This window comes from Manacus candei, unplaced genomic scaffold (genome assembly GCF_025592945.1).
Source record: "Manacus candei isolate 608988 ecotype Guabito, Panama unplaced genomic scaffold, ASM2559294v1 h1tg000131l, whole genome shotgun sequence".
In the NCBI taxonomy this organism is placed as follows: domain Eukaryota; kingdom Metazoa; phylum Chordata; class Aves; order Passeriformes; family Pipridae; genus Manacus; species Manacus candei.
Window position 1 is genome coordinate 393,438 of NW_026138179.1, and position 26,854 is coordinate 420,291.

The 26,854-nt window shown below is 50.1% G+C and overlaps 2 protein-coding genes across 7 annotated transcripts in view; both read right to left on the reverse strand.

Annotated features, from left to right (window-relative positions):
- Positions 1 to 169: 169 nt before the first annotated feature.
- Positions 170 to 9,382, reverse strand: SLC12A3 (solute carrier family 12 member 3). Its single transcript, XM_051771223.1, has 26 exons — positions 8,324 to 9,382; positions 7,905 to 8,060; positions 7,600 to 7,675; positions 7,317 to 7,412; positions 7,024 to 7,163; positions 6,715 to 6,825; positions 6,415 to 6,526; positions 6,048 to 6,178; positions 5,711 to 5,795; positions 5,213 to 5,367; positions 4,788 to 4,895; positions 4,496 to 4,619; positions 4,304 to 4,405; positions 4,058 to 4,213; positions 3,882 to 3,981; positions 3,356 to 3,467; positions 2,669 to 2,809; positions 2,386 to 2,492; positions 2,155 to 2,237; positions 1,951 to 2,019; positions 1,654 to 1,755; positions 1,344 to 1,455; positions 974 to 1,060; positions 757 to 892; positions 575 to 642; positions 170 to 327 (listed from the first exon to the last, which is right to left on the reverse strand). The coding sequence occupies exons 1-26, from the start codon at positions 8,612 to 8,614 to the stop codon at positions 186 to 188; spliced, it is 3,102 nt and encodes a 1,033-aa protein (XP_051627183.1). The 5' UTR covers positions 8,615 to 9,382; the 3' UTR covers positions 170 to 185.
- A 4,061-nt stretch (positions 9,383 to 13,443) lies between these two features.
- The window catches only part of NUP93 (nucleoporin 93), a 77,763-nt gene continuing 64,352 nt past the window's right edge, over positions 13,444 to 26,854 (reverse strand). For all 6 annotated transcript variants that reach the window (XM_051771228.1, XM_051771227.1, XM_051771226.1 and 3 more), the window contains 12 exons: positions 26,205 to 26,370; positions 25,331 to 25,424; positions 24,147 to 24,338; positions 23,788 to 23,914; positions 23,603 to 23,675; positions 23,236 to 23,280; positions 22,373 to 22,489; positions 21,611 to 21,729; positions 19,498 to 19,615; positions 19,044 to 19,127; positions 18,151 to 18,279; positions 13,444 to 13,682 (listed from right to left, as the gene is read on the reverse strand). In XM_051771228.1, the coding sequence (XP_051627188.1) occupies positions 13,572 to 13,682; positions 18,151 to 18,279; positions 19,044 to 19,127; positions 19,498 to 19,615; positions 21,611 to 21,729; positions 22,373 to 22,489; positions 23,236 to 23,280; positions 23,603 to 23,675; positions 23,788 to 23,914; positions 24,147 to 24,338; positions 25,331 to 25,424; positions 26,205 to 26,370 (1,375 nt within the window). In that variant the 3' untranslated portion in view covers positions 13,444 to 13,571. The remainder of the gene's footprint in view (positions 13,683 to 18,150; positions 18,280 to 19,043; positions 19,128 to 19,497; positions 19,616 to 21,610; positions 21,730 to 22,372; positions 22,490 to 23,235; positions 23,281 to 23,602; positions 23,676 to 23,787; positions 23,915 to 24,146; positions 24,339 to 25,330; positions 25,425 to 26,204; positions 26,371 to 26,854) is intronic.

The following is a 26,854-nucleotide window of genomic DNA, read 5'->3' on the forward strand; positions in this document are numbered from 1 at the left end:
GGTAGGCTCAGCTGTTATCCCTGTCCCCAAAGGGGCCTGCAAGGTCCCTGCAGCCCCTGAGCTTGGTGCTGACCTGCTCCCGGCCCCTGGGGCTGTCCCCCTTGAGATGAGATGAGATGAGTGTGCTCAGAGATCAAAACTGGCCTGAAAAACTCACAGCCGAGTCGGGGGGGATCCAGGAGGTTTTATTGGCAGTAAAAGGTCAGCACGTTCTCTTGGTTTCCTCGGGTGAGGATGACGGGGGGTCTCAGGTCCTGCGAGAGGGTCTCGAGCCAGGCCATGTAGAGGGCGCTGGGGCAGCGGCCCTTCCTGCCGATGGGCGGGGTGCTGCGGCACAGGGGGGCTGCTGAGGCACGGCCACAGCCCTCGCCCCCTCCACTGCAGGTTATTTCCCTAGAAAGGGGCAGCACCGCATCCTCCCCCCCGATAGGACCCGGGCCAGACCCCTTGGTGCCTTCCAAGGGCTTTTCCCTGTGCTGTGGCACCATCCCACCACAGCATTAGGGTGTCTGTCCGGGATTTCCCCCCCAGGATGGGGGGAAGGAACGGGCATGAGGGTGTTGCTGGCACCTACATGGCTATGAGTGCTGCATCCCGTGAGTAATCCAGCAAAATCTCGTTCAGCCTCACTTGTCGGAGCGACTGCCGAGCGAAGAGAGTTGACAAACCCAAAATTAAGGTTTCCAAAAAGACCAAATTTTGTCTAAAAAGCAGGAGACCCTTTGCAGGACCCCCCTCCCCCAGGACTGGTGCTACCTTGGCTCTGTTTTTATCAACCTCCTCATCAGAAATCTTCCAGGGACAGCCCTGCCTCATCTCGTTCACGGTGGCCTCGTCCTTGAAGCCGTCGTTGAGCCTGAAGGGAGCGATCAGGTCCTCAAACCTCTTGATGCTGCAAGACAAGCAGATGGTGACTGGGAAGAGGGGCTGGGCAGGACTGGGGAGGCAGGGGGAAGGGGAATGGGGCCGTTACTGCTCTGGCCGGGGTTTCTGGTTGATGTCAGGGAGGATGTGGACTTCGTGGAAGCCAAGGCGGAACTTGCTCAGCAGAGAGACAATCCTGCCAGAGGGAAAAGGACACATTTTCCCAAAATTAGCAGGGAATGGCAGCTCTGGCAGGGACTTGCTGTGGCAGAAAGCCCTGCCATCGGCCTTGGTTTGCACTTCAGGTTTTCCCACTCAGCAGCCACACTGATTTTCAAAGGAGTGAGGAAAAGCAGCCCAGTCAGAGCTCGCAGATCCCGTGGGACGCAGAGCGGGAGGGAGGCAGCTCCTGCCACCACCCTGGGGACAGTGGCAGCGGTCAAGGGGCTAAGAGGGGCTGTGGGGCCATCAGCACTTACGCCTTCCTCTCCTCGTCCATCCTGTTGATCTGCCCACCGACGAACACCCGGATTTTGCACTTCCCCCACCGCTTCTTGCGCCCCAGGAGGTATGGGATGAGCAGCGTGAGACCTGTCCCAAAACATCCCACGGGAGACGTGGCAGTAACCCCCAGGCTCAAGAGTGCCTTCTTGATGCCAAATGCCAGGGATGCCCCAGCACCACTGGGCAAGGAGCGAGCCCTCCTGGGCACCACGATGCAGGTGCTGGGCTCACATTATCTGGACAGATGGGCAGCAAAGAGCCACAGCAGCCCAAGGGGAAGGTTACCTCCGTCGTCGAAGAGCCAGTAAATGTCGATGGTCTTCTTGCCCTGCTGACTCTGGAAGATGGTGCTCGCCTGCTGCTCGCCGGCCAGGGCGGTGCAGTCCACTGCCGGGGCAAGGGGGTCCCCATGTCAGCAAGGGGCACCGCCGGCTGCAGATCAAAGGCACCACTTCCTCCTGGTCCCAGCCCTGCTCCCCATCACTGCTTGAAACCCACACCCCTCCCTGCTAACCTGGCTACCCAAAAAAAATCCTCAGAGCTGGGAATGCTCCAGATGGCCCAGAGCCAGGACAAACCTACTTGTGCTTGGGGCTGCTCTGCTGGCAGTGCCGTTCTCGGGGTGCTCCGCTGCCTCGAACGTGGGGTTAACTGAGGAGGGAGGGGAAGAGCATGGGCAGCACGGCAGCACCTCACTGCCCCTTTGATCCCCCCCAGGACTGTGACATGCTGTGGGGACATGGTGCTGGCTGGCACAACTCCACTGAGCACCCCAAAATCACTTACCATGTGCCTGCAGCACTCGGGAAACATTCAGCCCTTCCTTCATCCTCATTAAGCACACGCCGTACTTGAAATCAAAGGCGTCGCTGGAAGGAGGGAGGAGGAGGAGGCAGTTAACGGGGGCAGCAGTGCCAGCCCGGCCAGACCCTGCACATGTGGCTGCAGCATCCCCCACAGCAGCCACGGGGCCACCACCAGGTGCTGGTGCCCCGGGAGGAGCCGGCGTGGCCGTACTGCAGGATGCCCACGTAGTCCTCCAGGCTCTGCGGAGACGCCGTCCGCCAGTCCCTCTTGTAGCCCAGCACTAGGATGTTGGGTCTCATCTTCCCGAGGCCGGCAGCCTACGGATAGGTGTCCCCATGAGACCCTTCTTCAGGGACAGATGGACACGAGTGGTGTCAGTCCACGGGGCAGTGACACAAAGGGTTGACTGGAGGTTGGGAAGGGGGGTCAGAGCCCCCCGAGCTGTGATGAAAGAGGAGGCACCCTGGTGATCAACAGCCAAAGATGGCTCTACCTGGAGGAGCATTTGGACTCCGCTTCTCAGATCCTCAGCCACCACATCCGTGTAGAAAGCCTTGATCTTCCTCTTCATAAGCCACTTGGCGTGGCCATCTGCTGTCAGCCTGGACTCTGGCATCTTCTGCTTCCGTGGGCCCTGCAGGAAGCAGGGGCAGGGGCTCAGGCAGCCTCTCACAGCTGGTGGTCTTGCCACCAAGGACCTCTAGCTCCTCTCTTCCCAAATCATTGGTAAGAGGTGGATGTAACCACTGCACATGTGGGAGGTTGCAATCATGGCAAGAAAAGCAGTGAATCCAGTGAGTGGACAGCCAGTGCACACGGTGCCAGCAGTCCCACGGCAATGGATGAGCTGGCTCTTACTGCACCCAATTGCTCTGGAGGTTCTGGGCTGCAGGACCCCCCATCCTCTGAGCAGCTGCCTCATCCTACCGAATCTTTGGTGATTAATTGGCAAAGGGAAGCCTTTAGCCCACAAGGTCATCCCAGTGCTTCACCAATATTGCTTAACAACTCAGAGAGGCTTCCAGTCAACACACTCCATCATACAGCAGCACATAAGTGGGCACAGTTCAATCCCCACCCCGTGGGCCCACCAGGACACATCTGGATTTCCCAGCTGACCATCTGTGGGTGGCCGGAGCCCCCAGGACAAGGAACCAGCTGGTTTCTGCAGGTGACTCACGATCAGCACGTTGCCACAGAGCATCAGGCTGAGGTTCTTGGTGAAGGTCCCCACAAAGTCCACCAGGGCTGGGCGGAAGTTGGGCGGGCCGGTCAGCACCAGGCACTGCGGTCTGTGGACAGGAGGGAAAGGGAGTGAGGGATGGTGCTTTGGAGGCAGCTCTCTGGAATGATCTGCAGCTCTCCTCCCATGCCAGGCCAGCAGTAACTACAGGGAGCATCTTTAGGATGAGAAAAAATCATATAGCTGAGGATCCAGTTTCACTCTTTGGTCTCGTCTGATATAAAAAGACCAGTGTGTCTGCATCTGCCTGGTACAGGGAGGGCAGGGTTTTCTCAGCTTTCCACCTCTGCTGACACGGCACAGACATGGGATTTTGGAGACAGACACATTTTGCCATAGCTCCTGGTTACTGAGGGTGGTGGTGAGGATGTGGCCACGGGCACAAAGCCATCCTGGGTTTACTGGGTGTGGTGGCTGGCTCTGCATCCCCCTCCCTCCCTGCCCAGCACTGGGCTGCCCTTGCCTGTAGTTCTTGATGTGCTCGTCCACTTCGCTCAGCCCCACCGAGTAGCTGAGGGCCATGTTGTAGGAGCTGGCTTGCATGGAGGAGCCCCAGTTGACATCTGCATGGGGAAGATGGATTAGCAACGGGCCCGGACACCTCCTGGGGCGTCGCTGTGCCGGGGCAGTGCCACGCACCCGGCTTTTTGTAGAGGACGTATCCCAGGAGGAAGATGACGATGCCGAAGGCGATGAGGGCCGCCCACCAGGTCAGCAGGAACATGATCACCACCGAGACGGCGGCCCCGAAGAGCGCGGCCCACTTGCTGTAATACCGAAAGGAGGGTCGCCAGCCTGCACGCAAACACACAGAGCGGCCGCTGCCGCCACGGCACCGCACCGAGCCACCGGCCACGGGGCACGGCCTGGCCTGGCACTGCCCACCTGGCGAGTTGGTGATGGAGGCGTGGAAGCAGCTGAAGTTGATGAGGGCGTAGGAGCAGAGGAAGAAGTTGGAGATGATGGGGGCGATGGCGTTGAGCTCAGCTGTGGGAGCAGGAGGAGCTGTCAGTGGCAGGGACAGAGCCACTGGCTGGTGCCAGGTTCCAGCAGGGTGCCAGGGTGGCAAGTACCCACCGATGAGGATGAAGCCAATGGCGATGACGTAGGTGAGCATGTAGCCACGGAGGGGCTCACTGTTCCTCCCGTAGCCCTTCCCAAAGAAACCAATGAGAGGGTAGAGCTGGTCCTTGCAGAGACACTGTGGGGAGAGACACACAGGGGACAGTGAGCTTCTCTGGAACATGGGATGGCAGCATCCCCTTCACCCCAGGGCTGCTCACAGCTGCAGAGCTCTGCACCAAGGAGCATCACCCACTGCCAGGCTTGGGGACAGGAGCTGGGGGATGTGGACACACCATCCTCTCACCTGGAAGACTTTGGGGGCTGAGACAAGGCAGGCCAGTGCCGAGGAGAGGGTAGCACCAAAGATCCCTGCTGTGATGAGGGGCCCAAATCCAGACACCATGCTCATGCTCTGCGTGAAAACCAGGGGGTCAGGAACCCTGGCACCCCTGCTAACCAACCTCCCCCCAGCCCTGAGGGATTTCCAGCCCCCAGGCTGGCACCCTGCCACCCTCAGTGCTTTTCCATCCACATTATCCAGGCAGCAAAGTCCAGCCATGTCCACAATCCCGAAGGAGACGCTCCCTGGTGCATCCCTGTTACATGGGTGCTTTAACAGCACGGGTGCCCCCCCGATGCCAGGCACACGGCTGCCCTGGGAGATCCATCCATTGCAGCACAAACCCAGCCAGGAGCAGGAGCTGGGTTGGTGGTGGTGCTGAGCAGCACCTGGTAGTAGTTGCTGAGCCCGTATCGGCAGCTCTGGCGCTGGGCACAGGCGGTGAAGTTCCAGCCGTAGCCGCAGGCCAGGCCCTCGCAGCCCAGAGACCCCACGGCCACGCTGTCGTTCAGGCTGCCCGAGGCGTCTCGGACCACGCAGGCACCTGGGGGGACACACAGGGCTAGAGCAGGGCTGGCATCTCTCCACAGTTTCACACAGCCCAGCCTCACATCCCATTTCCTGGGACAACCCCCGAGTCCCTGCCACGGGGCTGCCCCACTGCACGATGGCTGTGAGCAATGCCATGAGCTCTGTCACCCACCCACGGTGACTTTGCCCCACGTGGAGGCACAACAAGGTCTGGCACCCATGGCACCCACCCCAGGGTAGCAGTGCCAGTGCCTGCAGCTTGCTCCTGGCTCCCACCCAGCTGCATCCTCCCAGGTCACCCATTTTGGGGGAGGGCGAGCCCATCCACCCAGCTCACCTGAGGACATGCTGCTTACCAATCGTAGCAGAAAGCACCAGGTAGGACACAGTGGTCCAGAAAATGGCCATCAAGGTGCCCTTGGGGATGGCCACGGCAGGATCCTGCCCAAGGGAATCACAGAGATATGTAAGGCAGCTTTCCAGCAGCACCACTGATGTGGCATTTTATTTGTGGCTGCTACACAAGAGAAATTGTAATTCACTGCATCACAAAGCCACAGAGCAACTCCTGGCTGAGCCTCCCCTAAAGTTTACAGAAGAAATAAAACAGAGTCTAATGGTTGGATCAGAATGAAAGCCCTGGGGAAAACAGGGCTTGAGCCCTGAGAAATGCCAGCTCTGGTCACAACCCACCTTCAGGTCACCTGAAATGTTGGCCCCAGCCAGGATACCGGTTGCTGACGGGAAGAAAATGGAAAACAAGCCAAAGAAGGAGCCATCAGGCCCACGCCAGTTGGGCACGAAGTTCTGGGCAAAGATATCAGCTGGGGAGGAAGCAGAGAAGAAGCTTTTTGGGTCTCCCAATTGCTTTAATCCTGGCTGAAGCACCTCAGCACTGGATGGAGGCACAGCACTGACGGCAGGGAACCCACAGGAGGGGACACAGCTCAGCAAGGAGCACCTTCCCAGAGCAAACATCTCCCCCAGCAACAGCAAAGAGCTGGGCTCCAGTGATGCCCTTGGACCTGCCGAGCACAACCCCAGCCCGCGGCGGACCCACCTCGGTAGCTGAAGAAACCCTTCGCTTGCTTCTCGGCGGTGGCCGGGATCACTGTCCCCACCAGGTAGTTTATGAAAGAAACCAAGATGACCAGGAAGAACAGTATCTGAGCCTGCCAGACCAGAAAGAGCCAGCTGAGGGGTTGGGGGACAGGGCACAGAGGGAGTGAAGGATGCATTAGGAGGAACCCTCGCCCATTTTGGGGAGCTACAGGTATCCTCCATTCCTCGGATGCCTGGTGGGCAGCAGGGACAGCTCTTATCAGCCCCAGGGAATAATGTGAGCAGAAGTGAGGGTTACCTTGGCCTCCCACTCCATGCCAGCCAGGGAGATGCCCAGCAGCACTGTCACAGTGATGACCCCAATGATGCGGATGTCGTTGGTGGGGTCCACAATGAGGGAGTTGTACTCCTGGGGAGGGGGAACCGTTCACAACGTGGAAATAACCCTCCCCCTTACTGAACCACTGGGATTTCCATGAGTTTTAGCAGCTGCTCTTTGATTATCAGTGGTCCAATACTAACACAAATGTTAATTAGTGCAGCTTGTGCAAGGAGAAGGTGAGGATGGAGCGAAGGAGGAATGTGGGACCCCGAGGCAGTTCCTTACCTGCAGCAGGTCCCGGACAGTTTCAGCAAAGCCCACAGTGTGCATGGCCACGGCCACCGCGTTTGCAAAGGCAAAGATCAGCCCGATGGAGCCGCCCAGCTCCGGCCCAAGGCTCCGTGAGATGAGGAAGTAGGTGCCTCCTGAGGCAGTGGGAGCACCCCGTGGCATTACTGCCTCCCCCTCAGGTTTTTGGGGACCCCCCTGCACCTTGCAGCCCGTGCCAGGAGTTCACATCCATGGGGCAGCCCCAGGGTGAAGGAGACCCCCAGAGTGGCTGGGAGGGAACACACTACCTGACTTCACTTTGCCATTGGTGGATATGGCAGAGATGGACAAGCCAGTTATTGTGGTCACTGTCACGGACATCAGGATGATGAGCCACGTCAGGGCTGTGGGGAGAGGGCACTGCTTCAATCCTGCATCCCCCCAGTCCCACAGACCACCCTGCCTTCCCTACGAGACCCACAAGGACCCTACACATCACCCCACACTCGTTGCCACACCATTCCCACCCCAGGTGTTTGGGTGGTGGTGAGCCCAGTGCCCCCCCAGCTCCCAAGGAACCACAGCACCCACCGATTCCTGCCTGGGCAGTGATCCAGGGCAAGCGCAAGTAGAGGATGACTCCCCAGATGTTCAGCATGCAGCGAATCTGGGGGGACAGAGAAGAGTGCTGGCCATCAGGGCACGGGCACCTGGGCATGGCCAGGCCATGCCAGCTCTGCTGTGCCTGAGAGAAAACTGCCCCACTGAGGAGGGCAGGGAATTGCTCACAGTGCAGGCACTTGCAAAAAATACAGATATTGGGAAAAATGCAACAGGGGGCAAATGCTTGGGGGTGTGGGGGCAGGAGGGTGCTCCGTGTAGGATGAGTCACTCACCATGACGCCCTTCACCCATCCAAAGCGGACGGGTTCCTGCTCAGAGGCTCTGCCTGGCTCCCCTTCTGCCTCCTCCAGCCCAGGCTCCGGCCCAGCCTCGGGCAGGCCATTGCTCCACTGTGGGTCACACACGGGGTGGAGGCGGCCCGGGTCAGGCTGTGGGGTGAGGGGAAGGCAGGTGAGGGTGGGCAGCAGCCAGGCGTCCCTGGAGGGAACACTCTGGCTGTGTACACAGCCAGAAACAGCTGGAAACAGCTGGATTCCCCCTCCAGCTTCTCCCAGGGCCTTTCCAGGGCACAGCATCAGTCATGGCCCCAAGAGGCAGGAGACAGAGTGACACACCACAGACACATCGCAGGGCCCGGTGGCACAGCCAGGGGATGCCGGAGATGCCACAGGCACGGCCGAGCCCCCGTTACCTTGAGGATGGAGTGCAGGTCGGCCAGCGTGGGCCTGCCCTTCCTGGGGTCGCCCACCCCCTTGCTGTTGGCGTAGTGCTCGTAGGCAGGCACCATGTCCACCGTGTTGTAGCCGAAGGTCCTGGTGCAGAGGGTGCTGCCGCAGAGGGAGGGCTGGGCACTGTCACAGCCGGGCCCCTCGGCGGGGCCGAAGGGACCCCGGGTCCCCTCCTCCATGGCCAGGAGGGTGCTGATGGTGAAGCGGCCGCTGCAGCGGGCCGGGGGCAGGTCTGGGGTGGGCAGCTCAGCCATGGCCCCTGCCCAGGTGGCTGCCAGGTGGGGGACGGGGCGTGGAGAGGGGCTCGCCCGCTTTATACCCCGCAAAACCGGAGTGAGGCGACCGGCACACACCCACCACTGATGCTAATGGAGGAAAGGAGTCGGCTCGAACCACCCCGAGCTGGTCAGGAGGAAAAAAAATAGCTGGAAGGGACACCAAAACCACCGTAATGGGCATCAGTGCCTCCCAGCACTCGATGGGGGCAGCGATAACAGATTTGAGATTAAGTCCCAAGGACAGATCGGCAGAGAAACGCGGCGTTGAGTTTGCCTCTGGCCCCGACCCGGGAACATTCAGTTCCCACAGGGATTTATTATGGAAAAAGGGAGCAAGACTCCCACGCACCCTTGCCCTTCCCTGGGATACTGCCCCAGCCCCGTCAGATCCCGTAAACCATCCTGGCTGGGCTCCAAGCTGCTGCCTGTGGCACTGAGCTGGGCCGGATGCGGGACGGGAACAGCCCCTTTATCTCCCAGTGAAACCAGGGAAAGGGGGGAGTGTGACATCAAGGGATGTGAGAGCTGCCCTGCTGGGACTCAGCTGCCAGGGGGCTGGAGAGGCCAGGGTGCACCACAGTGGCAGACAGTCTGTCTGTGCTTGCCCAGGGCTGGGAGCTGGCAGCTCTGCCGTGCTGGGCAGCACAGACACCCACGGACCCAGAGCCCCCTTCCCCTCCCGACCCAGGGAGGGGGCACTACTGAGCTACCACCCGAGGTTCAGAACTCTTCCAGTCCCATCCCTGATTTAATAAACCACTTAAACACTCGCCCACATCACACAAAACATGAACTGGGGCGGCGTTCACCCCACAGCCCCAGCAGGCGAGGACAGGGGGAGGGATGGGCACCTCTTACACCTCTGCAGCCCCTGTCACATGTGCCTCAAAAGCAGTTACAGATAAGATCAGCAGAGACAGCAAACAAGGCCAGCAATAAAATTCCAGGGCAGCCCATTTGAATTTCAGTTTGGTGTGGCTTTGCAAGTTAATGGAAAATTGGGCCTGCCCCCCCCTTCTGCCTCTGGCTGTGTTTGCATTCACACACAAATTTTAACCTGCTTTTTGAGGACTTGCTCCAGCCCCCTTGCATTGTTTGTGCTGAGCAGATGCCAGCCACAATCACCAAGGGCCAGGGTGCACCCACTTACCCGGCAAGCTGAGGACAGGCAGCCTGGCCTGTGTCAGCCCTCATGGTGCTCCAGCACCCAGTGCAGAGCTGTGCCCGTGCCGTGTGGGCAGCCAGCCTGGCCAGCAGGGACAAGGGCAAGCTGGATGAGGAAAAGTCACTCCAGCACCTCGTGCAACACCTCCTACAAAGTGGACACCAGCTCCCTCTCACAACAGACGTGGCAGCAGACTCACACCTGCGAGAAGTGGCTTTATTTTAGAACCTCGTTAGTTCATCAAGAACACTAATTTGCCCAAACCAGCACAGATCAGTCTCTGAAGTGGGTCAGGGATGCTCCAGAAGAGACAGGAGGGTTCCAGGACGCCGGGTGCAGAGTGAAGAGAGTGGTATGATGCAACCCTGGTGTAGTGAAATAGCCGGATTGTAGGATGCGCTTGTCGTCGGCCTGATTCACAACACCAGCTGCAGCAACAATACCAGGGCCCAACACCAGGGCTGTGCAGTGCTGGGAGCTGTGGGCAGGGGAGCAGAGCTCTGTGGCACATCCCTCCAGCCCCTCCACACACAGGGAAGAGGCTCCAAGTTGTTTTCAGCAGGGCTTTCCCTCACTTCCAGCCGATCCCCCAGTTCGTTCTGGCTATTAAATGCATCAAAGGAACCCAAGCCCAGTTAAGCAGAGAATGGTGCAATGCTTTACACACAGCTTCTCTTAAAGATTGCCCAAGTGCTATATTCCAGCAGGCTTTAATGAAGTTTTAATTTCCTGTTTCCATCCCCATGGCAGAGGGAACCTACCAGAGTGACAGAGGACACAGACGGTGCTGGGGTCAGTGCTGCAAACCCACCTGCAGAGCAGGACCCAATTCCTCAGCACTGCAGCAAAGGAAGCCTGGGAAGAGAAAACAGATGGTTATTCAGCCAACTGCCAGAAGCCTTTCCCAATGGGAGCAAAGGGTGCATCTCCCATCTCTTCCAGACACCACTCCCATCCTCCCAACTTCAGACCCAGAGAGAAAGCACAAAAATGCTGACACAGGGACATGAACAGTGGCAGTATTTGAGTGCTGTCCCATGCCAGGGACACAGAGCTGCAATTAGCAATATCCCCTTCCTTCCTCCAGGCTGGAAGGAAAACAGCTTCCTTCCTTGAGGGGCTGGGGTCACTTTTTCTGAACACAGTTCCTTCAGCTCCTGAAAGCAACAATGTTTGTCTTAGACAAACACAGCAGTGATAGCAGTGGAGAACAGAGAAGTCACCTCATTTAGCAGGTCTGCTCCAGCCAGAGGGTCTGAAAAACACAACAAAACATCATGTTGAGATGCAGAATCTGCATTCAGTGGGGAAATCCAAGGCAAGGCAGAGAAGCAGGAATGTAACCCACAGGCTGTAAGCAGTACCCTGCTTACATAAAATACTTAAAAGAATTCTCAGCCTCACAGAAACGGCTGAGAAGACAGGACCCATGGACACCAGCTCCCTGACAGTGTTCAGGAGGCCCTCGAGGCACGTTTCAGCAGTGTCACACGGGTTGTCTTGCCTTAGCTCAGTCTAGTTGTTACCAGGTTAACCCTGGGTAGAGCTTTAACAAATTTTTTCCCTACTGACAGGTAAGTAGGGCAGAAGTTTACAGCACATCCCCTGCAAATCCAGACCACATCACTCAGCCCTTGTTCCTGGAAGGAGGTGCAGCCTGTAAAGCTGCAGGAGCTGCTGTGCTGACACCACAGCACACGTGGATGTTTCAGAACCGAAGAGCCACGAAATCCGTGGAACACAGACCTGGAGGCTCTGCTGCACCCCCACCAGCACAGGGTGTCACAGCTCTCACAGCAAACACCTTCTTGCTTACAGGAGGTCCCCAGGTTCAACTCTGGACATCAGAACATGCCAGTGAGGCAGCACAACCACTCTGCTCAGCAGGGGATGGACAGGAGAACAAGGTCCTGCAAATGGTAATGTTAAGAGCTGAGCCCCAAAGGACCTTTGTCCCCACAGGAACAGCAGAGCAGGGACAGGGAATTCCAGTAGGGAAGGTGGCCTTCACCCTTCCCGACTCCAGCAGATGCTGTCCCTCTCCTGCTCAGGTCAGTGGTTGCCTGAGGACAGGAACAGACTTGCCAGACTCTCTGTACATGAGCTGGTTTGGTGCTGGGAGTGACCCAGGGACAGGGGCTGAACACCAGCCAGGAAAGCACAGGAGCAGAGTCATCCTGCAGGACCGTGTGTGTGGCAGCCCTGGCCCCACCAGGAATGCTCACAAGCATCAGGGATGGTGCCTGTTCTCTCAGGGACTGGATCAATTGTCAATTGAGACATGCCAAGAAGCATTCCCACACAAATATCCCAGGAATGTTAACAGCTAATACAGCTTTCCACACTCACCTGTTGACAGGGTGTTAGGCAGTTCCACCTCCCAGCCCCAAATGACTCCTTGGTAACTCACCAACTCCCCCAGACTCGCAGGGGTTGTCCAGGTCTCTCTCAGCCTCGGTTGGAACAATCCTGGCCATGCTGCAGGAGCACTCTGTGTCAGACACAATCCCTACCTCTATCTGCTGGGGGTCCCAGCAGCTGGGTTGCTAATGCTGAGAGACGTGGGCTGCTTCCTGTCCAAAAGGTGGACAAAATTTATGCTACAACATTTCTGGTGGAAAAAGTAATTAGGAAATTGTCATCAAGTCAGTCAACTTAGACATTGCAAAATGAGGATGAATTCTCTCCCGTGACAGCTGTTAACACACAAAGGCTGAAAGCAGCCCCTACATTTTGCTGCCTGTTCTGCATCCCAAACTGCACATGTTCTATATCCCCTAACACAGGAGGGTGAGACAGCAGCAGGGGAGCAGCACAGGCACAGGGAGCAGCAAGAGTAACCACCAACACTCCTCACATTTCATTCCAAAGACAGGCAGCTATATTAAAAAAGAAAAGCTTCTACTATAACATGCTCCCTGGGCTTTCACACTTATTTAATTGTACCTTAAAACATTTAAAGGTAACCATTTTTAAAGCTCCATGCTTCAGTGTGACTCTGGTTTCCCACTAAACCAACAGTAATGTCACCCCCACACCTGGACCTCTCTTCTCCAGGTGAACTCTCCAGGGGACCACTTGGAATGCACCTGACTGAAAACTCATGTGCTGCTCACAAAAACCTCTCCTACCAAAATACACCTGTTTGCAACCCAGGTGCTCCTGCCAAGCTTCAGCAGAGCTCCAGGATGTGCAGAACTGAGGCACCTGGGACATGGACCCGGGAGTTCACCCTTGCTGAGGACGAAGGAGCCCCTGCAGAGCTCCCCTGCACTGCAGCAACACATGCAGCACACAGGACAGGGTGATGGACTGATGGCAGCTCACGGGGTGGGTGGTGCACCAGCGACACATTTTCAACACTTAACATGCATTCAAAACCCAAAAAAACCCCTAAAGGTTCCCAGCTGTATGTTCATTAAGCATTAAATCAAAGTTTTCTTCTCCACTTCCTCTTCTGATATAAAACTGCTCGTTCATTCACCCCACTGCTGCAGAGCTATGACTTCTCCCTCTGCACAGCCCATTAACTAATTAAGAATAAATTTCTAAACGCAAAACCAATTGAAAATAAAATTAACAACAAAAAAAAACATAAAACCACAAGAATCGGTGAAAATGAAAATGTCAAAAACAAATATCAAAACCAAAGAAATTTATTTCCATCAACAAAAATACAGAATACAAAATGACACTGGTCCCCAGGGGCCCTCTGAACGTACTAAGGACAGGCACAGGCTGCTGCAGCCCCGAGCCAGAGCTGCTCTGCTAATTCATAAGGATCTCCATCTGCACCAGTCTGGCGTTTGTGTCTCCTGAGGTCCTGTAGGGGATCATCCCAGCAAACATGATCAGGGCACGGGCCTGGGACTGAAGTTGCTAAAAGACAGAAAAACAAAGGGCAGTTGCTTTAGCATCAGAAAACCCACAGGAGTTAAACATTTGCCTCTTGAAACAAGCAAACCTAATCTTTGTTTCTCAGAGCTGCTCTCTGGACAAGGAGCCTCTGCATTTGGAAGGAAATCCAATTATTTCCTTTTCCGACCATTAAAAGCATGTTGAGTTGCCCTTTTGCTTAAAAAATAATCCCATTTATTTGAAATTACCTAAGAAAAAACATTTTCAGCAATGTGGGGTGTTGTTGCACTGCAGCAATCTTGTAATTTCTGCATGAAGTGGGCTTTCCCAGGGCAACAGGACTCTTTCCCACCTTGCAAAATATAAAGTTGATCCTGCTGAAATGCAGCATTAATGCTGTCAAAGCAGAAGTACTAGAAATAAACAGGTAGTGCCACACACACTTGGGGATCTCCAGCATCACCTACAACATACCAGTTTCCTCAAAGCAGGGGTACCAAGCACACAGAGCCCTTCCCCTGAAGGAATCAACCCCCTTCTTGCACACCAGGAGGCTGCAAAACAGCTGAGGGAATTCTGGAATAATTTGTTTCATTTGTTAAAACCCTGAGTAAATTAAAAGGAAAATCATGGCAATGCCTGGTAGAAGTCAGGAGAAGACAGAAACCCCAAATCTTTATGGAAAACTATTTAGACTGCTTTGATTACTAACAGTGTTTTCTTCTTAAATATTAAGCATCTCAAAATTACTGCACTAGAAGATCCACTGTTTAAATCCTCCTTTCCCCTACTGACTGCAGAGAAAGCTGAAGGTGCTCAGGTTGCTGTGGGCACATGGATGGTAATTTTGACAGCAGGAACTCACACCATCCCCAGTGCCCCTCTGGCCAATTCCACCCCTTTTTCAGAACCAGACTGTTATTCACTGGCCACAGAGAAGCTTTGGAGGCTGATACTGGACAAGCTGTGAGGGTTTTCCCAAGACTGACCCAATTGCTAAAATGTCCTGGGACAGTTTCTCTCCCTGCACTGGCTACTTAACAAGGTGGCCTGGAAATGACTGCCAGTTCCAGTCACAGTCGTATTTCCCCCAGTCTGCTTCCAAATGTGGGGTTGTATCATTATGTCTGAGTTGCTGCTTTTCAGAGGAGGTCAAAAGAGGTGGGAGATAAAAAAAAAAAAAAGCCTGTCAAGGTGTCTGACTCTTTGGAATTAAAGTATTAAGAAACAAAGACTCTCACCGTGACTAAGAAGGGCTGAGGAGCAGTGCAGGTTACTGTTCCCTTTACCTTTACAGTAGCAATGACAGCTGGCCTGTTTTTAAAAATCAAAACAATACTTTGGGAAGAATGAGCAGAGGTTTGCAGAGGTTAAGAGCGGCCTGGAGGTCTAGATGTTCTATTGGCTGTAATTACTTAACGAATGTTACAGTTACTTGCAATTTTAAATAAGAGCACAGATAATAAAAAAATAGAATTCCATTCCATTCCTGACCTAATTTTGCCACCAAGATAATGCCCTGGGGCTGCTCCAGAGAGTTCAGCACCCTGGCTCAGGGTGGGGAGCTTATGCCATTGCTGTCATGCACTCACAGCATCTGGGTCAGGGCCATCACCACAGCCACAGCTCCCAGCACTGCAGGCTGGGCTCACTGCAATCTCTGCCTAAAATCTGACAAAATGGATCAGTCCAAGTGGGACAACACTTTGCTCCCTCGTTCCCAAAACTAATTAATGTATAAACTTAAAAAAAAATATTATTTAAAACACAGCTTGGGTGATTTCATCCCAAAATCAACAAAATGCATAAATGCCAGCTCTGACTTCAAACGTGATCCTTTCACTTGAAGTCCATTCCACCTCTGAAGGGTGACAGGAGATGTTTAACAGAGAGCATTACTGAGTTCAGAGGGCTCCAGTACTCCTTCTACCCATTCTGCCCTTGCTGCCAGGTCCACACTGCTCCTGCCAAAGTCCCCACTCATTGCAGCAGGATGAGCAGAGCAGTGCTTGGCACCAGAGGGCAAATTCAAGAGCTGTGTGCTCCTACTCTAGGGAGCTCCATTCCCTAATATGTGGAATAAGCCTCAGAGTTACAAATGGCTACTATCTCGTGTTTTCTTCTGATGAACAGAAGATGGATCTAGAGAAAAGCCAGGAATTTCAAAGACCTATTCAAGGAAAGGTAATTTTTCCCTTGCGTTGTGTACTGGACAATGTGAGATTGTTAGAGCTTCTGAAAGAGCCCAATTTCCCCTAAAATTTGCTTTCCCAGAGGAAATGGAAAAGCTGCCCTTCCTCCAGGGAAATTCAGAAGACAAATTCTTGTCAAGCACAGCATGCTGAAGCTCGTGTCTGTGATCTCTGTTCAGGTGAACAAGATTTTGCTGAAGAAACACCTCCCTCCTCATGTTTGGAATGCCCTCATTTCTTTCCACCACTAAAATCACCTGAACTGCTTCCCAGACATGGGAACTGAAGCAATCCAGATTCCCTGCTCCTGCAGTCCTGGAGGAAATTCTTCAGGGTAAAAGAAAAGGGGAACACGAGCTAAAGCTGTTCTTACCCTGCCTTCCACGTGCCCATGCCTGGTATTTTTCTGCACATGCAAATCTTTAGGCAGACAGGAGCTACAGGGTGAGAGGTTTTTTCTCCTGCTAATCCTACATTAGCAGATTATGCTCCCCTGTGACACTGCAGTCACACAGCTGTTCTCTTATCCCCTTCCTGACAGCAGAGCAGCGGGCACTTGTCCCCTCTGATGGCTGAGCACAGCTTGTACTGCACACAGAGAGCTGGGACTCAGAACCCCCTGTCCCCACCATCACTCACACCCTGCTGCCAGGGGATCCCACCACAAGGCCAGAAGGCTGATTAACAAAACCTGAAGCCTGAAAAAAAGAAAACTTCCAAGGGTTTTTAGCAAGGTACAACATCAGCTGATCTCCACAGATGAGTGCAGAGCATGTTTGTGAAGCAGTGCTCACCTGCTGTTGATACAACACCATTTCAGTGGCTCCTTCCACACAAACCTCTGCCAGCAGAGCTGCTAAACCATCCCCAGTCGGCCAACAATGCTCCTACTGAGGTGACACCTGACAGCACTGCACCCCTACAGAGATGGTAAATGCTTCTGCATGAGGCACAAGACTGAAATCAAAACCAAAACAAACAGCTCACTTGGAAAGCAAGGAACTGGTTGCTCAGTGCCAACCTTGTGAAGACACAGAGCAGGTAACACATTGCCTTAGCCTGGGACTTCACATGTGTAGAGTTTAAGGTGGGAGAAGCCCAAGCAGTAGGCATCCCTCTGCAGTGATGCCAATCTGCACTGCTGTAAGGCAGGATCCTGTAGCTCTCACAGGCTGCACCCCAAACCCAAAGATATATCATTACTCACACCTTTCATTTTCTTATGTAATTTAAAAATGCTACTAAGGCCTTAGCAATATTGCAATTTACAGATCAAAGGCACTTTTGCAGCTGACTAAAGCCTGGAATAAAGCTGGCTGTGCCCCAAGTTGGTTTTCACTCTCAAAAGTAGTTGATATTTATTTTCTAATCTGTTAAGACAGGATGAATGGTTTGGCCTTGGTTTCCAAGTGCCTGCAGCAGCTTTAGCTTAGTAAGAGTTACAAGACCAAACCCAATAACAGGTGAGAACCTCTCTGTTCAACCCCGCATGTTGACAGGCGAGTGCCCACAAATCTGGGTGTGCCCTTTGAATGATGCCTGTTCTGCACCTTTCAGAGGTGGGGGCTCCTGTCAGTGGGCTGGAGAAATGCTTCTGCACCAGCTGGAGCTCTGAAGTCAAACCCACTGTTGCCACCCATTTCCCCAGACATCCAGACAAGCACTGCTGCCCACTCTGCTGCAGAGGCAGCAGCACGACGCTGGCAAACTGCTGCCATTCACCATCGAGATCTTGGTGCATCCCCCAAGGACATTTGGAAAACATCAGTCCATGTCACTACAGAAGCAGGCCAAGGAGAGGAGTCAAGGAAGGCCCTTCCACCAGAAATGGGCACCTACTCAAATGAAGGGAGTGGAAATCAGGTGCTTGAAAGCAACAGCTCAGTTGTCACAGCAGCAACAACAACCAACCTAGAGACACTGCACTGTCCCCATCTGTTTTACTATTTAAGATCCCACCAAGAAGCAACTTGCTTTTTCTTGCTAGTGAAAATATAGGGGTAATATCCCCATTAGCTTAGTGCCATTTAGAGCAGTATTATAGACTCCAAATGGTTTGGCCTGAAAGGGACCTTACAGGTCATCCGGTTCCATCCTCTCCCTACACAAAGCCAAAGGTATCATAGATCAGCCTTGAGATAAAGTAACTGAGCAAGCTCAGTAGTCTGAAACTCTGAGTAACTGAGCAAGTCAAAAGCAAAGACCATTAGAGATTCACAGTTATGCAAAGCCCAGTCTCTTAAAAGCAGGGGAACAGGATGCAGGAAATCCTCAGACAGTGAGGATTACATTCTTACCGAATCTCTGTCCTCCATTACCCTCTGAGGTCTGGCAGGAGTGGTTGGGCTTGTGCCTTTCATCCTCTTATACTTGGTGAATAAAATATTCATGGTTGCAAGCAGGACCTCAGATAAGTTGTGCTTGATCTACACAAAGAAGGGGGGAAAAAAAGACACATTGCAGTGAGGAGCATGTTGACAGAACCATTACCCTTGCTATGCAGAATCAGAAAGTCAAACAATGACAACTATGGCTGATATTTACTCCTGTAACAGTCATACCTGTAATGGTTACCCTGCTGTGATTGCACCATCCAGCACAAACACTGCCCAGAGCTTTCAGACAGACATGCATAATGGCTGCACCTTCATCTTTGACAGCAACAGGTCAGACAAAACCCAAAGTGCCTGAATACAAAGAACTCTAAAGCACCCAAATGCACACAAACACTGCCTAAAAGAGAAGTGTCATCCTCCAGTTAAAACAGTTCAAAAGCAGTAACAGCCTTCCACTGTGCTTCATCTGCTAATACACAAATCCTCTGATTTAGAGGGAACTAAACAAACACCCTGCAAATGCTTGGTGACCATTACCAGTGTGGGAGAAATAAGTCACCAACAAGTTAAAAGCTTCCAATATTTTGAATTCTTGGATCCAACTCAGTAAGTTCAGGGAGACTCAGGCAGATGCCTTCTTCAAAATGGAGAGAGGATTTCTGGGCAGGGAATTCTAGCACTTGAAAGAGCAGCACAGAGGAGAAAGTTGTAAGCCAAGAATCTACTTGTACGAATTCAGAATAATCTCATCCTATTTCCCTGCTGAAGAATAAGGATGATGAGATGACAAGGCTTTAGGATCCTTTTAACAAAGCAGAAGGCTTTTGAAAGCTCAAGCCCAAGACAGAACTTACTTCATCGCTGAAATTCCGGAAGGCAGCAACTCTCTCCTTGACGCAATCCTGGCTAAGAGGCACGAGCTTCAGGCGTTCAATAATCTTCAAAGAGAAAAGCAGGAATCAGGGCAGATAATCAGTGTTCTATGCACCATATACTAATAAAGTGTGGGTTTGAAGCGTTAATGAAATCGTCCTGGTTTCATTCAAGAGAAATAATTTCATTGTTAGTTGTTGGTTTATCTCCTTTGTTGAGCAGCAAGAATATTTTGTTCAATGCCTATAAAACAGCCCCAGAAAGATCTTCCTGTTTATCAAGCAACAGGGAAGAAACACCTTTTTAAATTCCTACAGCGTTGCAACCCCCTCTAACTCATTAAATATAATTTTTTTAAGTGATGTTATTTGAGACATTCTGGGCTTTCAAGGGCATTAGGAAGGCTACACTTCAAACAGAACTCTTGCAACTTACATCAAAGGCCCTGTCAACGTGACCAGCGTGATATTCATCAAAAAATGTGATTAAGTCTAGTAGAAGGTAGAACGTGGAGTCAATGGATTTCTTTGCACTTATCCCCTGCGCTTTGTACCTGAAAGAAATTGTTTTACAGTTTTATTGTGCAAAATGGCAACCGTTTATAACTGTGCTCTTGCAATTCTTGGAAGCGGAGACATCAAGCACAAGGACAGAAGGCATTTAACAAAGGACAGCTTTCATTTTCCTTAAACAGGAGGCAGAATTTTCACAGGTTGTGGCTTTTTAAAAATACTTTTAATCCCTTCCCCTTTTGCATCAAATCCAACATTTGTTTCCTTTTACATGTTTACACGTCCCACATTCATGGGGAAACAGTGCCAGGCAGCAGAGACCTGCAAGGCAAGCTCTGTACAAGCATATTTAACATGCTGTTTTACAGCAGACAATCCTCCAGCACAACTCCCTGCTTCAGGCAGGAAGTTAAGACCTAAAGATGGATTAAATGCTCCTGCACGCTGTCTCCAGCTCCCCTGGCTAGGGGATGAGCTGGAGGGCTGCCTGCTCTCACTGCTGCCTGCACCAGGTCACAGAGGAGCTCCTTCCTCAAGGTTTAACAGTGGTGCTGCAGAGAAGGAAGCCAAATAACCTCTTGGCCTTTCCTGCTGGGTGTCTCCCCTGTTCCAAAAGCATCCTAAGAAGGCACAGGAGGAATGTTGCACCACTGCAGCCCTGTCTGCAGAAGGGTCCATGAGGAAAAGCCCTCTCTTACATTTAACTGGCAAGAAGATGCTCTAATCAGAACTGTTCTGACTTTGAGTCACTGAGGTTTGCAGCTGTGGGTGGCATTACTGCACAGTAATATTTAGTGCTTTCAAACAGATCAAAGCAAGTAGCAAACCAAAGCCCATTACAGCCTTTGCTGAAGCTTTAACTCAAGCCATAGGTTTAATTCCCTTTAATGTCTGCCACCAAATCAGTCTCTCACTAAGTCAATAGAGCACCAATTTCACTCCGTCTCAGTCTGGCTAAATGAGGGAAAGGTTGACTAGAAGGAGTGACTGGCAAATGGCACTTGTCAAAACAAGAAAGGGAAAGGTCTCTGATGGAAATCAATGCATGTCTGTATTTGTCTTCCAATTTCAAATGCCAGCAAGTGGGGTTGGCTTATTTTTATTCTCTCTGCAGCTGAAGGGTTGAGGAAAACCAGTGAGACATTTCTCACAGGTACCCACATTTTGCTCTAGTAAAATACAGGAATTTTCCATGGCAGCCACTGTGACTAGATACACCAAAAGAGGACGATTTAAAAAAAAAAACACGAAGTTATTTTGCAATTACAGCCTTTCAGAATCAGGCTATTCCTAACTTCCAGCTGCTAATGAATCTTGAGCACTGATGTCTCTCAAACATGTATCCTAATTAGCACAGTGTATCCTAATTAGCATATGTCTATGTCCCCTAATATAGACATTGCAGGGGATATTCCTTTTGGTCACTTCCATTTCTCTCCCTTTTCTGAGTACCACACAGCACTTGGATAATCTAACAGGCTGTGGCAATGAGGTCCACTGCTTATGTTAGCCATGTACACACCTCAGCTTAAACGTTCCCTTTTTAGCTTTAATTAAAGCAGCAGTGAACTAAGGTTTTCAGACAGCTGCTGAACTCGCTGCACTGTTGTTACCACTCAGAATTACTGCTTTTGTAGCTCTCTCTTAATACTGTTTCAAGCAAGTGAATTGTGTGCAATGACTCTGCAACTGTAATGATATTTTGCTTTAAAAATAATATAAAACAAAGAGTTCATTATATTCATTGGTCCTTAACAGACCCTGTCTCCAGCTGGCAATCCTGACTCACCTACAAATAAAGCTTCCTGCCAAATTTACCTGACCTGCCCCAGAAAGTTTCTTTTCTGGTTTCAGTACTGCAAGCCATCACGAGCAGGACAGGGTCAATTCTGACCTCTTCTCTGTCTTTCTAAGTATATTGCTGTGGATGCCACAGTCCAGCCTGCAGAAACAACACCAGAACTAACCCCCCCACACACTGACAGCCCTGGGCCAGGTGCAGGTGAGTCACCCAGTCCTGCCTCCCCCAGTCTCACCTCTCAGCAATGGAATGGGCCATGTTCTTCAGCCGCTCCTTGTTCGACTGGGGAGTGCTGATCTGGGGAACAACTGGGCTGAGCAGCTTGTTCATCAGCTCTAAAACTTTGTCAGGGTTCTGTAGGTATTGAAGTGACACACAAATAAAAGGAGCACGATGGGACTTGGTGTTTTAATCTCATTGAAAAAGCAGAAGAGTCTCATGCAGTAGGTGCTCAGTGCAAGCTCAGGGACACTTCCCTCCCACAGAGTCAAGACCATATAAGCTACAAGCAACATAATGCTGCTGGCTCATGTGAAAAAGTATTTTCCCCTAGCTTTTCTCTAAAATAGTGTCTATGGTTGAATCAACTTTTATTTCAAATGTATTTCAAAAGGAAACACGAGTACTCACTATAAAGCCTAACTATTTTAGACTTCAGTTCAACATCCATGAAATTGGAAGAGTATACTCCAGGTAAATAACTTCACTAGACAGAATAAAATCATGCAGGAGGCAATCACTTCAAAAGATTACATTGATCAAGAACCAGAATGTCCTGAATCAGAATCCCTGGAGTGCAATCCATCTGGGTTTGCTCACTAAACCCCCTCTCTATGCAGCCAATGGCTCTGCTCTAACAGCAGCAGAAAAAAGCTGCTTGAATAAGGGCAATTCAATCTCTGAGATGAAATTTAACCTCCTAATCACAGAGAGAACGTTTGGAAAGAAAAACAGTGAAGCAGGTACACAGTTAAGGGAGCACACAGGAGATATTTACCTTTGCAAGGTCATAGAGTTTTGCAGCTTCTTCAAACAATCCTTTATTTTCTGCTGCAGAAGCCACTTTGTTAATAACGGATTTTGTGTCACTTGTAAACTTGTCTATCACTCCAGGCTAAAGAAGTAAGACAAAAATAAAAGGAGAGAAAAGAGAAATCAGGATGCTTAAATACTTCTGAATATTCTGTCAAGGCAATGAATATTTTATGTGTTGGCTTATGATTAGAATGGCCTGTACATTTCCATGGGAAAGTGCAAAAGTGAGACATTAAAATTAGAATGAGATCTTGCAAGAGCGACTTTCTCCAAAACAGAGTCAGCACTGAGACAACCTTGGTTTTTATTTCACCCAAAATGACCCAGATAAAATAATTCAGAGTTTGAGCTGTTAATTGCTGATGACACATTCCAGGGGAGAAGAAAACACAAAAGACCTCAGCATATAACATGCCAGGGGCTCCGGGGAGGCTGTTTGTTTATACTGCCATGACAGGCTGCAAGTGACACCTTACACAGTTAAAAGTAAGGGCAATAAGAATTTTAAAACAAATAATAAACCTGTAGAACAAAAGAGAGGGAAGAGTCAAGAATATCTGGAAATTATTTTACTGTAGTTGAGCATGCAAAACTAAGACAATCATCTAGAACAATTTATTTTAAACTTAAGATTGCTGGTTTCACACCAAAGTGTAAAATATTTGTAAAGATTATCAAGTTACCTCATCACTTTTGAACTGACAAAACAAAGACATCTAAAAGAAAATCCTGTCAGAAATAACTGTCCCCCATTTGTGACTGCTTTGGAAATCACACATGCTTTGTGCTTTTCACGTAAAATATAAACATAAATTGTTAACTCACCTTCCTACTACCATCTTTTTCCAGCTTTCCAAGAATCATATCAAACTATATCCACACAGATGTAAAGAAAAAAGGAAACAAAAACAGAGAGATGAATTGCATGTATTTCACGACATATTTGCTAAATACAAAGATGAAGTCATGGATGAACGAAAAACAGTGACCATTGTCAAAAGCATTTGTAACTAAATAACAGGCAAAAAGACATGATCAACTCTGTTAATGGTCATTGCAAGACCCTCCAACATCTGGGTCTGCATCAGGCACAAAGGGTAAACAACTCTTAAGGCTGTCCTGTCTAATAAAGACTTCAATGAAGAAATGACTTTCAGTTTAACTGAGGAAGGCAAAGCATGGCCAAACGTACCTCTCTGCTTTCAATTACTATTTCACTAACGCAACGCAGGAACATGTTCTCTCCTTGGCTGTCCTTCTCATTCCTACAAAAGAAAGAGAAGGAGGAAGGCACTGCTGTTTCTGAGAACTTTCCAGATAAGAAAAATGAAGTAGTAATAACTAGGAGAAAATCTAGAGACATATATTAGCTCCTACCTGAGAAAGTAAAAATACTGCAGAGCTTCCCTCGGGTCTGTTGATTCAAACTTACGGGTGTAAAGCATCAAAAGCCGCGCAAAATTGAGCCGTCTGACACCAGGGGGGTCCCCAACTTCATGGCTTACTGCAAGGTCAGAAACAACACTGTCACAGAACGGAATGCCAGGAAAACTGATCTTCATCTGAAATCGGTCAGAACCACGATCCAGAGCTCGAAAGGAACTAAACCAATTAACTCTGATGACACTGTTCCGATAAATGCTCCTTGACTGATCAATCACACAGACCTGCAGTGTCTACAGGGTACTCTGGGGGCTCACAAAACATTCCTTTATTGGGAAGTAAAGAGGACTTACACAGCTGTGCACTCTGGCCAGAAGATTTGAGGAGCAGTTTTAACTCGAACAGGACCAAAGCAACATGAACAGCGTGACAGCGCAAGCGCTCTGTCCGGAAGAGAAACGCGATTGCAGCTTCAAACTGTGCTGTCAAGAACAACACCTGGAAGTAGAGGAAAGGTGGCTGGTTCACTGCAAAATGTGATTCACCTGGAAAAGAACGAAACACGGAGCGTTTTCACATCGTTTTCATGCTTGTGCCATCAGAGATGACTGACAGTGGATGCCTCCTGTCACAGTGCATAGTGGCTGTTCACCCGGTGCCAACCAAAATAGACACAGTACACAGAACTGAATTCCTGATCAGTGGCTCATCTACAACTGCTCCATTGCAAATTTATCAGGAAAGATCAGTGTCTTTTCAGACAACAAACCATCAGCTCTGATAGACCCCAACAGATTCTCTAAAGATCACAACTTTTTGTCTTTGTTTACACTTCTGCTAGGTGGTACAAATAACGTTAAAAACCTGGATTTTCCTACTCAGTGACACCAACAGTAGCTTACTGTATTTCTTTTCCACACAATTTTGTGTGAGTGTTAGTGATACTACAAACTAGAAAGCTGGGGAGAATCAAATTCTGTGTGTTTTGGAAAGTCCAAGTGACTTAATTTTGAGTGACTGGAAGATGATTAGAGGAAAAGGTACTCTCTTGAGCTGTGGATGGTCTAAGAACTTTCTGAGGTCTAAGGAACTGTGACTTGGATACCCAGAAAATTACTTGAAATATTAATTTAAGGGAAACAATGAACATCAGATGCATACAGAGAAAAGGCTTGGAAAGACATGCCTACATTAGGTAGTGATTGCTTTTCTGTTCTGTATTCCAAAAGCTGGAAGTTCTGCTAAAGACTTTGGCACATTTATGGTGAAAGAAAGCAACCTGCAATTAAGTACGGATTAAGGAGAAACAGCAGCAGTATTGTTCACAGATGAATATTTACTCTCTGGATTGCTGGGAACACTTCAGACTTATTCATCATGTCTTGCTGAAGTCTGCCATTATTCCAGGAAAGCAGGTATGGACACCCTGAAGATGCCTGTCAGTAGTGGAGTCTAGGGTTTGTGTAACAACAATTGGAAAGTGTCCTAAGCAGAAAAGCAGAAGCTCCAGGTAACACATTTCTCTGTGTTTTCTCACCATAGTCTTCCAGCAGCTGCTTCTGGAACTGTGATAACGTCAGTCGGTCCTGGGGGGAGCTCGCACCACCATCATCAAAACACACTTGGTTCAGCTAAAAAACACACCCAATAAAAGAAGCACAGTTACTTCCCCCTGCACAAGGAATGCACTCAGAAGATATTCATTCCATCTGAAGCCCCTCCTAGGATTTGACCAACTGCCTAGAAACTACTTCTAATCACAACGTCCACTGCTGGGAAGCAAAGATTCCTAATGCAGCAGCACCAGAAATCCATGCAGATATAACCAGGGGGTTCTGTATCTGTCCATGCCATCAAAGTTCAGTGCTAGGACTCTGAATACTCTCTAAGCAATAATTAAAAGGAGCACTCCTTAGCTTTTAACAAATTATTTTAACAATATTTTTTTAACACCATTCTACCCCCTCTTTCTGATAAAGGTGCCAACCAGTATCTGTCATGCCCCCACCAAAGCTGTAAGGACTACAGAGACATTGGCAACATTGTCTTTGGTCAACTGACACCAACATTTCAGACATAATCCATCCAGGAAGGAGAACTCAAAGAATCCTCACTGTAGCAAGCTAACATTACTTGTAAAAACAGCTGACAAAGATCAGTGTCAAATGAAGAACACGGCACTTCCAAAGACAAGTGTACCCAAACTAACACCTGATAGTACAGAGGGCAACAGAGCAGCCAGGTCACATGCATCACACTGATGCAAAACACCAAGAAGCAGGTTTTCCCTACTCTAGAAGTGAGGAGGGTAGCAGGGCAGTGCAGAAATGCAGTACCATTTGGAACTGTTCTTTAAAAAAAAAAAATAAATCCAAACACCAGCACCACCACAACCCCAGTATCACACTCACTTTTAGCCACAGATAATCTTCTGTTTTATCAGCAATTTCACTCTGGTTGTCTGTAATGTCACAACGGCCAATGATACAATAAACAGCCCTCTTGTAGGGGTCAGTGTTGTTTCTCAGAGCTCGCCTGTAATGAAGGCGCAGTTTGTTTTCTGTGGCAGGAGACAGTCTGAGGAAAAGAAAAGATTGAAGGAAAAGACATGAAACCCATTTTCCCTGCACAAGGCAACCTAGATACAAATAACTGTAAATAGGTGTGTATTCACAGCAAAGGTATAACAACAGTAAGCACTGGCCGGTATTTGTTGCACTTTCTATTTATATCTGCAGGTCAAAACTTTGCACACATGAATTTAAACACATAATTTAAGTTATGGAGGATCGTCTTCAAATACCCATTGAAGGAAAAACAAAGTAACCATATGACAGTGTCTTTAGGGGAACATTAACACTGTGGTAGATGAGCTATTTTTGTCCGACTCTGCTATTTCATAATTTCAGAAAAAGAGAGCTCACAAAGTCTTTGGAACTCTTAGGGTTAATAACTAACAAGTGAGCAGGTCATTGTACCATGAAATCTTTCAGGAGAGATACTTTCATCCTTGTTATTAACTACTGTCATAATGTTCTTTGGCATTCTTTTTCTGGTACCC